Source organism: Bicyclus anynana, chromosome 2 (genome assembly GCF_947172395.1).
Source record: "Bicyclus anynana chromosome 2, ilBicAnyn1.1, whole genome shotgun sequence".
NCBI lineage: Eukaryota > Metazoa > Arthropoda > Insecta > Lepidoptera > Nymphalidae > Bicyclus > Bicyclus anynana.
In genome coordinates, this window is record NC_069084.1 from 15,380,891 (window position 1) to 15,394,470 (window position 13,580).

Below are 13,580 nucleotides of genomic sequence, written 5' to 3' on the forward strand. Positions count from 1 at the left end.
TCCGCGCTAAATACATATAACCTAGAAATATATATATTGTAATACACCGCTACAGCTCAACATAAGAGCCTCCACATATAACTCTATACAAGCGGTATTATATATGCCATATTCCGTTTTAAACAGCATCCGCCTCGCTGTCTGTTCCATACATTAAATACGCACAGGCACATCATCGTATCGTAAACAATAATAATATGCTTAATGACCGACAATTCCACATTACGCATTTATTTCCTTGTGGATCATACATGCATACCATGTTGTAATATTTAATTAATATCAATTTAATATGCGTTATATGTAGTATACAAGTTAACTTACTTATTATGTATCAAATGCCAGCCTATATTTATCTAATACTAGCGGAGGCTTGCGACTTTGTCCGCGTAAAAAGTCCTTATACCTTTCAAATTTTAAAGAAGAAAGAAAGAAAATATCTTTATTATTACACTAGCAGATGCCGCGTGGTTTCACTCGTTGATTCCCGTTCCCCTAAGAATACGGGAATAAAATATAGCCTATAGCACTTAGGGATAGTGTAGCTTCCAACAGTGAAATAATTTTTCAAATCAGTTCAGTAGTTTGAGAACCTATTCAATGCAAACAAACAATCAAATTTTTTCTTTTAATATATTGGTTTTTAAATTTAAAAATTCAGTTGTGTGCATTGTAAGAAATTAAATATCATGTGTCTCAAAACGGTGAAGGAAGAACATCGTGAGGAAACCTTTAACCTGTATACCAGAAAATTTTTTAATTCTCTGCGTGTGTGAAGTCATGCCAATCCGCATTGGGCTAGCGTGGTAGACTATCGGCCTAACCCCTCTCATTCTGAGAGACTCGAGCTCAGCAGTGAGCCGAATATGGGTTGATATGGATTTAAATTTTTCGCAAATCCCGCGGGAACCATAGATTTTTCCGGGATAAAAAGTATGCCTATGTGTTAATCCAGAATAAATTCTATTTTCATTTAAAATTTCAGCCAAATCGCTTTAGTAGCCGCAGCGCAAAGGAGGAACAAACATACACACTTACAGGTTTTTTTTGGAATTATTATAATTCATAATGAACTTACGCAAAGTAACACTCTCTTCTTTTCAACACGGTGTTCGTCTTTGGTGTGTTTTATAGAAATGAAAATTTTCCTACGTTGCCATTGCATCGTCCTTGTCCATTGTTTTTTGTTAATAATAAAAAATGGATTTAAAATAAAATTAGTTAGAAGAATAAAAAATAAAGGTTAACCGCGGTCAATTTAACAACTGGGTTAAATTTAACTTCAGTTTCTAACCGATCGACCTTGCACCACCATAGCAGAAGACAATCGAACCTGTTTATTTCCAGTTTTATTCGTACTACTCATACTAGTAACTACTATCGGTTTCGTCTGTTAATTTTAGTGCCCTACATTATTTTGGCTTAATGTCAATATTAGTAAAGTTGATTCTCAGGGCTAGGAAGAGACGAAACTTATATCTAATGGTACGCTTCCACCGATCCGAACAGTACGTATCGGACGCATCGCATCAAACGGATTTTAGTATTCTTTGTATAGAAAGAGATATCATTTTATTTCACGTTTGGATCGTGACGCGTTGCAAGAACCAGCTCATTACTAAGGGCCCCGTAAGGGTTCGAAAGTAGCCGAGCATACTTACTACGACGTTGTATCACGTGAGTTTTAGCCACTAAATCCAAAGCCATATAGACTTCTAGAAGGAGACTTATAATGACTATTAACTAACTTTAATCCTATACCTTTATCTACACACGCAACAATGTTAGAAGAAAAAATAGTTGTTATACGCGGACCGCAAGTGGGACGTTAAAACTATGCTAATTAGCAAACCTGAGCTCAGTCGCCGCACTGTCATCGCGCCATTGACAACTCCGCTGAAATAATTTGTGTGTGCCATGTAAACATCGAATGTGGTTTTATGTAACTTATCTACCTCTTTTTCTCTTCTAACATATACACGTACAAACAAACATAATGTTTACTAATAATAAACAGACTTGTTTACTTTCAAACAACAACAAACAATATATTTTCTTTCTCTGAAGATACTATCTGCAGACAGTGGCGACCGCAGACCGGTTCATATAGCGAGATACACAAATGTAATTGTAAAGGATAGAGCAAGATTCCTTTGAGTTATTTCTCTTGGAAACAAGTTAGTACGATAAAATAGTTCTCGGTGTTTCGTAAAGTTTCTATTGAGGTCCTATGTCTTTGAGACTTCGATTGAATTTGATCGAAGTTGAAGAGGAATAAGATATGTAAATCAAGCTTTATCATTTCGTATTATCGCATTTAACGGCAATATTGAATATTGAGGAATTTAGATTTACAAAATCATGGCATTAAGTTTTATAAAAACTAATAAAACTACAGAATATATATATTACTATGGTAAGGGTGTTTTTCCACCAAAGATGTGCAACTATACGTTGCTATGGATGTGTTTGACATCCACCAATCACATTCATTGGTGCACATAGCTTATCACTGGTGGAAACGGATTCTACTAAGATATGTTTTTTATATGGAAGTATGCGTGCTATGAGCCGTCGCGTGTGGATTATTATTGTGCAGAGCAGAGCAGGCGCATCTTCATAGCACATTCTTCGCACAGCTACATAGCTTAGTATTGGTGGAAACGGTCACATGTTTTGGTAGCTTAGATTTCACATTTTCGCAGCATAGCTGCATAGCATATCTTTGGTGGAAAACCACCCTAAAGCTAAGGATTAGGGATTGATGAAAGACTTTATTGTTGAAAAAATTAAACCGGTATACCAGTTCATGGAGCACGGTTCTGCCTTGGTCGTTTTTATATCTATGCATTTCTCGGTTACTATACTAATAGCATTAACAACTGAGTCTTAGGGCCATAAATCATTTCTCTATATCTATCTCGCTTGCACTTATGGGTCTTATGGAGCCGTCTAGTGAAGGGTGTAACAATGAAAGACATATTATCGATAAGTAAAGTTTATTATCGTATCTTGTTCACAAAATTAAAAAAATTAACAATATTTGATTTAATATAATACATATTTCATATTATATAATTATTAACTAAATAAAATTAATCTTCATCTGAGTCTTCATCATCAGAATCTTCGTCTTCTGCCAAATTTATTATATATTAGTATCCATAGTGCGCAACGAGTAACACATGAATGTATTTATTTAATTGCAGTAAACACATTTATAGCAAAAAAAATACGCAATGCAATTACATTAGAAACCGACCAATCAGAATCGTCCAAATCATTATTGACTCATCATTAGCACGTGCGCAGGTAGCCGTTTATCGATAATTAGGGTGCGCAGGTAGGCGCGCTGCACATTCCTATCTTTTTTGACTTTTATGACCGGACGACTCAGATGATAATGCGCATACTATATAAAAATTATTTTCTCGTTTCGTTCTTTCTAGACGCAGTCGGATTTAAGTTTTAAACTTATTTTTTTTTTACTTGGTTTATGGGTATATGCACAGATAAATCTAAAAGCGTTAGGGTATAAATGGCATAACTAATTGGGCTTCTACTAACAAATCTGTTTAGTTATTACGTGGTGCATCGTGGGCGCATGGTAACAAACGATCTTTGTTCTACCACTTCGGCACAGCAAGTTGATATTAAAGTAGGTTTATTGGTTCACAGTTGAATAAATCAGCAAAGCGGACCGCGCTTATCGGAGACTTGCGAAATAGTTCGCTTGCACTGCGTCGGCGATAGTTTATCGGACCTTATGATCAATATTCTGCTCATTATAAATTATGGGCGAACCACGCAACTGATTCCTCGTCTGTGTGGTACAGAAGTGCAGGGGGGGGGGGGTATTACTCTACTCAGCATTACCACAAAAGGAACTGAGTTAATATGACGGCCTTGCCACGTCATCTTTTGTTTTTATCGATTTAAATTTAGTTTTTTTTTTTGTATTAAAGATAACTTACGGGTGAGTGTTCATAGATATGTTTGATGAAAATCGGTTGAGCCGTTAAGTTGTGCAAATATACTTGAGTGGGGTCTCAAATTAAAGCGCACTGAAAAAGAATATTGATGACTTGATCGAGAATGTAATTAATGATTTCATGAAATTCGGAAAATTTTTAACGTCCATTTAAATAACTCGTGCGAGTGAGGGCTTAGTCGCATTTTGTTATCTCTATTGTAAGCTTAGAAAGCTTTGTTTAAAATAAAAACATATTCATCCACGAGTAGAATGAACCATGTTTCAAAATAACCTTGCAGCTAAGTCCGTAAACGAAATTACTCATAAATAAATGCATTTAAGATCTTTATGAAGTTGGTACTAATTCTCCACTAAAATAGGATGTACGCGAGGCGCGCTCATAGCATTATGGCCACTTAGTCACGGTCTGATTGTTAGGAAACTTTTGTTTATCATGGATAACCTCATTTCTTATATGAAATATGAATCAACAGTAAAATTATACCCGTAAAAGTGCCTTCAGATTCATGATTTGTAATTTAAAACATCTAACAACTTCTAAACCCTCTAGGCGTTTTTGCCTCTGCCATTTACCCGCCCTCAAAAAGGTAGTACTGAAAAGAATAATTGAATGATGCCTACTTAATTCGATTAAATTTAAATGCCTTCTTAAAGGAGATGATTTGGACTATGCTGCTCCAATTGTGCCAATGAATTGTTCCAATTGGTATGATATTAATAACAATGTGGGTATATATTACTTATGCCAGATCTCGTACGAAGTTTATCCATTTTAAGGATTCTAAGGATAGCTTGGTAGGTAGATCAATCTACAAAAAACAGGACAAGAGTTGAACTCGCGTGAAAAGGGTTCCAGACCAGTGGCGTAGCGTGCCTTGGAGGCCCTGTATTATTAGAGCCCAAATTAAGGGTAAGGATTTCTCCTAAACGAAACAAAAATAAATATGTTAGTGACTTAACCTAAAAGTAGGGATGTTTCCACTTGACGCAAAAAAAAGAGAATCCTTTTTTACTTTTGTAATTTTAAAGCGAAAACTCTGCAGTTTTTTTATGTTTTTTTCTGGGAAGCACCAGATAATTTGACATTGTGGATTACATTTTACTAATTTTTGATACTTTCACACGTAAAGGGCCCCTGTAGTGTAGTCTGGGTGCCCCGTATCATTGATACGCCTGAGACGGTAGCTACGCCCCTGTTCCAGACACAGAACAGACAGCGCTAAAAGCTGACGCTTTTAGCATCCTAAATCTGTGGTTCCAGACGATGTTATTGTTCATTTATCATGTTGGAACAAAGCCGCAGGCGTTCGCTAGTATTGTAAAAACTATATTCACTTGTTGTAACTAAAATAAACAAATATGGCGTGATTTGTAATGTTGCTTATTTAGCAGGTCGGGTGTCGGAACACATATCTGCTAACTTTGTTGCTTAATAGCACTTGTGTACTAGGTTATAATATTATCTGAGATTCTATACTAATATTATAAAGCTGAAGAGTTTGTTTGTTTGATTGAACGCGCTAATCTCTGGAACTACTGGTTCGATTTTAAAATTCTTTCGGTGTTAGATAGCCCATTTATTAAGGAAAGCTATATATTAACCCCGTATTTCTACGGGAACGGGAACCACGATGGTAAAACACTATGTCGATGTACAGTAGGTAAATAATCTCGATTTATGATCGGAAGTAGTGCACAAGGTTTCTGAATAAGCAGAGTTTATGTTACGACAATTTTTTTGCAATGCTGAGCTCACGTTTAGATCGAGGCTACGTATGTTATACTATAAAGTATAAACAGACAGACTTTATAAATAATATTAATTTTAATACGTGATTATCACTGCAGACCATGTCTTCCTCCTTTTGCATATAATATAGTTAACACTCGCCTCTTGGGGCTGAGAATTTTTACAGAGTATTTCATGGAAGAAAGAAGTTCATTATTTAATATCTTATACATTCGTTACAAAATCAAACATTTTCTCTATAGGTAGGTAAACCCCTCAACTCGCATTGGAGAACTGTGTATCTCTAAGCTCCATGCACCCTCTTCTATAAGATGCTTACCTTGTCCGTTGAATTGGGGCGCTAGTGATAGTGATAGAGTCGCTACCCTGTTTACAAGGACTCTATAATTGATATTAGTGGCAACCCTAACTCCACGGAGTACGTTAACCTAGAAAGTTCTATAAGAAATCGAAAGTACATCTCCACTTACACACTTTTTCCAGTCAACAGCTAAGACGGTTACATATTATGAGAAATTATTGCAATACAATGAGAGTCGTGCTATGAAATAAGAGTATCAAGTATGAATGGGTTCGTGACCGTTAACCTAACTAATAGAACCTTAGGATAGGAGCGGCTCAGTATTGATATTAGTCAGCGCGTTTCCATATTACGTCATTGAAATCATTGAAACTACAGTTCGTTTCATGTAGAATGGTGCGGGTGACAGTTCGTCCAATAGTATACGTATTATGAACGTCATACAGGCGACTGTCACCGTACCTATGCTATCTGAAAAACACTTAGGTACACACAAACTTTGCAGCACCGTCCAAATGTTGGATGTCTGACGGATTTTTACCGTCTTTTTTTTCGCTTCAGTTTCGACTCGCTAGTGATATATCTATTAGGTATCTATAGTATAAAATCTTTGACCTACATAACTAAACAATTTTTTTTTTGGAATTTGAAATGACATATTCTTACATGACCAAAATTCGCTCAGTAGATATTAATCAAAATCAACATTTCGATCATTTTACATCATTATTTTAGCTACTTCTCAGGACCAGGAACAGTGATATTATTACAGTTAGTTCGAAAATATTCTATTGCAAAGTAAAAAGTATCTATCTACTAATAATAAAAAGCTGAAGAGTTTGCTTGTTTATTTGTTTGTTTGGTTGAACGCGCTAATCTCAGGAACTACTGGTCCGATTTGAAAAATTCTTTCAGTGTTAGATAGCCCATTTATCGAGGAAGGCTATAGGCTATATATTATCCCCGTATTACTACGGCAACAGGAATCACGGGGGTGAAACCGCGCAGCGTCAGCTAGTATATGATATTTTAGGCTAATAGATTTAGTTTTCACCTCATGCTCGGCCGAGGCAAATTCACCTAATTAACCAATGTCAATTACACTAAATGGACAATTAAGCGAGTGCGTGTTTTGGGTAAAAGCTTTTGCCACGCGATGCCACAGTATTACTGGAGCTGTGATGCTTTGTTAGCGGAATTATTTTTGACGACCTCTTTGGCGCAGTTTGTAGTGCTGTGGTACTAAGAGGTCCTGGGGTTCGAGTCCCAGCATGGGTCAGATTGGGATTTAATGTTTCCTAAATTGGTTCAAGTCTGGTCTGGTGATAAGATTTTGCCGTGGCTAGTTATCACCCAACGGACAAAGATGTACTTTTTCATATAAGCTCGCTTCCATCTTAAACTGCATCGTCACTCTCTTCTCTTTCTACAAACGCTAACGATTCGAAAACTAAAATAATGTATGCGAATGACAGATGCGATCGATTACTAGGTCACGCGACATGTTGATAGCGAATGTCATTTCCATACATATTTTTTAGTTTTCGAAGCGTTAGCGTTTGTAGAAAGAGAATCGACGTGCCACATGGCTACAGGCCCAGGTGAGATCGCAGTCAATGGGGTAATCTGATCTAGTTCCCTCTGTTTTGGAAATTTCCCTCTCTAGAAGTCAAGATCAGACTTTGTGCTCCACTCTGGCATATTATCTAAAAAAAAATTGGATATTTCTTTACTTTTTGTTGATTTCCGAAAATGAAACAACGAAAGTCTGGGCTTCAAAAGCTCTATAATACTGAGCTACTGCTGATTTTATTGCCAGCTCCTCTAAGCAGAAAGAACCTAAATCCTACTTTATTAATTTTGATTTTGATACTTTTAATTTAGATTCACCAAAGGCCATGTTTTTAAACTTAACTAGGCTATATAATTGGTCGGTCTACGGCCTATTGGCGCAAATTTATTCGCTACACTATTTATTAGTAGGGTCTCCATCAATACAAACTTTCAGGACTTTCTCGAAAGTATTCCTGGCAAGTTTTACACAAAGCTTGCGGGAAGTTTGACAAAACTTTGGTCATGCATACCCGTAAATATCTACAAATATTTTCCGTCTTTTGCCTTATTTTTGGCTGAAACCTGACCTAAAAACCACTGAAAGCTAAAGTAATAACTCTCTGACTGACTTTAATTATAATATCAGCATTGGTTTGTAATTGACCTCTTAGTTTATAGTTATTACTAGCTGACGCCGCGCGGTTTCACCCGCGTGGTTCCCGTTCCCGTAGGAATCCGGGGATAATATATAGCCTATAGCCTTCCTCGATAAATGGGCTATCTAACACTGAAAGAATTTTTTAAATCGGACCAGTAGTTCCTGAGATGAGCGCGTTCAATCAATCAAACAAACAAACAAACTCTTCAGCTTTATTATATTAGTATAGATTTGTGAACAGTGTTAGGTATTTAACAAATTACTCGTATTAGTACCTTATACGATAATATATCTACCTATAATAAATGGCTGAGATTTTTGAGGGTTTTTTATTAGAATAGAAAGGAGTTAAGTTAATTAGAATTCACGAGTTAACTTTAATTTGGAATACCTACATCGAAGGTTGAATATTCCGCGGCACTACTTGACACACCTTAATATTATAACTAACGCCTAAATTACATCCTTGTTTGGACTATTTAGAACAAGTACACGGGTCATTGGACATTTAGGACAATGTACCTATTATCTATGTGTGTGAAAATTATACCAATTACCACGTATTATGTATGCCCGTTACATAAGTTTCTAATTGTAACTTTGTCAATGATGGTAGAATAGGAATGAAGCCTTCTTGAGAATATAATAATAGTGACGACGTAGACTAGCTTACTATCGTCCTATTTACAAGTAATTGTATTTATTCGAAACACCATTAGGCAAATAGATAAAGTAAAATATTAGAAATTAGAAACGAGCGAGCCGCCTAGATTTTCGCATCAAAAAAGTTGGTAGTATTTTCAACGATCAATCGATCATAACATATTTCTATAAAATTCGTATGAATACCGTTCAGTAGCTTTTGAGTTTACGGGTAGACAGATTGCCGTAGCGTAGTCGATTGCTTTATCTATTTCAAAATTTTTCTCGATACTTGGTAGCTTGTACAGAGTTCTGAAGTGTGGTTGTCTTGTTACAGATAATTGAACGTGTGCGAGGCGGAGAACGGGAGGCGGAAGGCAAATGATGATCGCGGAGTGCGTCCACAGTCGCGTCCCGCGAAATGGCCGCGCTCTCCTGCTACCAGCCGTGCCGCTCGCACCTCGCGCAGCCTGCTAGGTAAATGATGATCGCGGAGTGCGTCCACAGTCGCGTCCCGCGAAATGGCCGCGCTCTCCTGCTACCAGCCGTGCCGCTCGCACCTCGCGCAGCCTGCTAGGTAAATGATGATCGCGGAGTGCGTCCACAGTCGCGTCCCGCGAAATGGCCGCGCTCTCCTGCTACCAGCCGTGCCGCTCGCACCTCACGCAGCCTGCTAGGTAAATGATGACCGCGGAGTGCATCCACAGTCGCGTCCATCCACTCGGTGATGAATTCATATCCTTTCATCATCATCCTCATCACCATCACCATTACCAACAAGTCTCAGAACCGTAGGTCATCACTGGCAACACGCACTGTTCAAAGACTTTTGTCTTCAGGCACTGAGGAATTTCGAACGAAAAGATATCGCGGAAGTTTCCCGTATGCAGCTCAGCCGAGATAGATTTGGCGGTTTACCTCTTTCTCGAAATTGAACCGACCTAACTGGACCAGTTTCTAAACCGTGGAGTTATTGAGGCTTCAATTGAAGATTGTCTATGTTTTCGGCAGATGTTTCGACGACGAGGAGGAGTCGGCGACGCTCTCGGCGCGTAGGCGGCAGTTCATCGAGCGATGCCACGAGGCGCGCACCGGGCGGCACCGGGATGCCATACCTGAGGTGTCGGTGAAGCGCACGCGGGAGGAGCTCGCGAAGCATGCGGCACAAAGCGCCACGCTGACGAGGCGGCTCAACGTCGAGTCGGGCTGGTCCAAGGTCGAGGAGGTCAGGAAGAAGTTCGAGGACGCGACTACGTTGAGTGCCTACTCCAGATCCTTTGAATCGCCACCTAGGTGAGCATTGCTTTTCTGTCATTTATTTATTTTTCTTTTTTTTTTAATTTTTAACAATGCTTTTTATTTTTAATTTTTTTTTTAAATATAATACAAAACACTGTTAAAAATTTATCAAAAAAAACCCTCCCGCTGCGGGACATTTGAGTGCCCAAGCAACTGGTGGTCAGGGCTCCAGAGTGAGGAACCTCCTCACAATACGCGCCGTCTCAAAAATCACTGCCTTCTGTATCCGACTCTTGATCCAACAGTTAAGTGAAAGCTTCATAAGATGTTGGTCGAAGCTTTTCGCTATAAGATAAGCATTGATTAATCATTGATCAATGCTTATCTTATCACTCTTTTATGTAGTTAATAGCGGACGCTACGCGGTTTCACCTGCGTATATACAATTCTCGTGGAAATGCGGGGACAAAACGTAGCCTGTGTTACTCGCTGATAATGTAGCTTCAGATTGGTGAAATATTTTTATAAATTATTTGGCGTAATATACAAACAAACTCACTTCACTCGTACCTGCCGACGCCCCGCGGTTGTACCGTATAGTTCCCGTTCCCGTGACATAAAATACAGCCTTTGTAGTGGTAAAAGAATTTTCAAACTCGGTATAGTAGATCCAGAGATTACCCCTACAACACCACAAACTTTACCTCTCTATAATACGAGTATTAGTTTAAAGATAAAGTATGAAACTGAAGTGATAGAAAAAGCCGTGATAGCCCAGTGGATCTCTGCCTCCGCTTCTGGAGGGTGCAGGTTCGATTCCGGTACGGGGCATGCACCTCCAAAGCCCAACTTTTCACATAATGTGCATTTTAGGAAATTTAATATCACGTCTCAAACGGTGAAGGAAAAATTATGTTCCCAGTTTCTTGTTATGAATCTGTTTTCAGACGCCGTCTAGCAGATTCGTTGTTCGCCAGCTTCAAACTCCCCAGAAAGAAGGACATGGCGCAGCCGCGCTCGCTCCTGCCCCAGCAGCAGCAGAAGAGGAAGTCCGCGGTGGAACTGCTGGCGGAGTCCAAAGCGTTCTACGTCAAGTCTGAAACTGTACTGGATCGGAAACAGGAACTGCCTTTGAGGGTAATTCTATTCAATTAAAACATTTGCATGAATACAGTTTTGTTTCCGATTCTAGTAACATTAACGGCGGACTAATCATCATCATCATCATCATCATCATCATATCAGCCGATGGACGTCCACTGCAGGACATAGGCCTTTTGTAGGGACTTCCAAACATCACGATACTGAGCCACCTGCATCCAGCGAATCCCTGCGACTCGCTTGATGTCGTCAGTCCACCTGGTGGGGGGTCGGCCAACACTGCGCTTACTAGTGGGGGGACCCCAACGTCCATCGGCTCTTCGAACTATGTGCCCCGCCCATTGCCACTTCAGCTTCGCAACTCGTTGAGCTGACTGTGACTTTGGTTCTTCTGCGGATCTCCTCATTTCTGATTCGATCACGCAGAATACTCCTAACATAGCTCGTTCCATCGCCCGCTGTGTGACTCTGAGCCTTCTTATGAGGTTTATTTAATTAGAGGCCTTCTTATAGTTAGCGGAACTTTACGGACTAATCACCAATGACAATCTGTAGGGTTGGGAAGTTTAGCGTATCAATCGTAACAATACTTCAAATGTTATATTTGAAGTATTGTACTGATAAGTTACATTTACTGTACAAGTACTGTGCTGATATTCCTTTAGTAAACACATGGAACTCTCGTAACTTTAAATTCAAGATTTCGACCAAATATTATCACCATTATCGAATAATATTATTTTACCTGACGTATCGAAAGTGCTTGTAAACTAAGCCTAATTGAAATTAATAAACTTAGACTTTGACATGCTTTTAAAAGAAAAATATATATTTGCTATAACTTTTAAGTATGACTAATATTCCTTTTTTCCTCCAACAAATCGGGAAAGACTTTTAAGAGTTGGTACGACAATGTGTTTTAATTTGGCACGGGGGCAGATAGACAATAAAACATCTTCTTGAGCTTGAATCACATTTATTTTATAATATTTAACATTTATAAAATACAACAATTAATGTAATTTATAATTTGGAGAAAAATATTAGCTAAGACATGGCGATGATATAAAGGTAAAAGAGTAAGAGTGACATATCGACAGAGAGTTGCCAGAGTGCAAAAATAAACAGTGTTGTCACATTTAATAGGAACAATAATTTAGGGCGCACATACACACAATTCAACACAATGGACCAACGGAGCGGGGTCAAACCACCAGCCCTCGGTGATGACTCTGACCGCTGTTACCGTTGAACTATTGAGGTTCTTATTGCACAAAATGTGCTTCCAATTTACTATCTATTAATCTCACAGGTGAGCAGCGGTCTCAGTCAAGCGATAGCAGCCGGGGGCTGTCATCTAGTCAGCTCCGGCGCGCTCAACAATGACGCCTGCTGCAACCCTTGTAAGTTTCTCGTTATACCCATAGATGACGCTGCTGCGATTTTAGATTGTCCCCTTAAACAATCTAAAATCGGATTTATTTAGGTTCCAGAATCAGTATTGCCATACGGCATATACTGCCAGCCTTACAGCCTTATATACACTTTACCAATGAACTATTCGGACGAATTCTACGAAGCCAAGTTTTTAGATATAATGGAAAAGAGATGGTCCATTTCAGGTCCAATCTTGTACCCCGTACCATTAAAATTTAAAAAATACAATGATTTTATTAAAATCTAAATAAGTGAATAAATCTAACGAAATAAAAAGTAATAAATAAAATTAAAACCCAAGTTTTTGAGATAAATCAAGATGGCGTCCCTAATGCAACTATGACATGACAATTGACAGCAAACGTCAAATTGACTACTGCATTGAAAACGTCATCAATCCGCCATTATTACCCTTAAATAGTGTTGCATTTCTTGGTAGAGAATGAATATTATTTCGTAAGAATTAAAGTAAATTCGTAGACTTGTATGATCAAAAATAGTTAAAAAAAAATATTTTTTTTTTATTTCCGCCAGGGTACAATAGTATATATTTTTTATTTCATTTTTATAATATTTAGGATTAGGTGGTCGATTTATGTAGGTAGTTGCTAAATAAATAATTCAATATAATATCAAGCGAATTATAACCGCTACGTATATGTATAATTTCAGATGCAACAACGCGGATAGCCAGCGCTCGGAGGGCCGTGAGCGCGGGCGAGGGGCTGCAGAATACCTTGCGGAGATTGTTGGAGCACTCCGACAGCAGGGAGAATGTGTACTCACCGGCTTATGTCTGTGAGTACCTATATAATACTATAGTCTAGCAAGTTCGTAGGTGATATGCGGGCGACGGGGGGAAAGACTGCGCGGGCGTGAAATCGTACGTGCGGCGAAGTTAGGC

The 13,580-nt window shown here is 38.6% G+C and overlaps 1 protein-coding gene across 3 annotated transcripts in view; it reads left to right on the top strand.

The window, feature by feature from the left end:
- LOC112049083 (serine/arginine repetitive matrix protein 1) overlaps positions 1–13,580 on the top strand; it is a 65,938-nt gene that overhangs the window by 38,585 nt on the left and 13,773 nt on the right. The window contains exons 2-6 of one of the 3 annotated variants that reach the window (XM_052887668.1): positions 9,237–9,376; positions 9,911–10,192; positions 11,086–11,275; positions 12,552–12,642; positions 13,349–13,474. In XM_052887668.1, coding sequence (XP_052743628.1) covers positions 9,321–9,376; positions 9,911–10,192; positions 11,086–11,275; positions 12,552–12,642; positions 13,349–13,474 — 745 coding nt within the window. In that variant the 5' untranslated portion in view covers positions 9,237–9,320. The other 2 variants (XM_052887665.1, XM_052887671.1) reach the window with 2 other exon arrangements.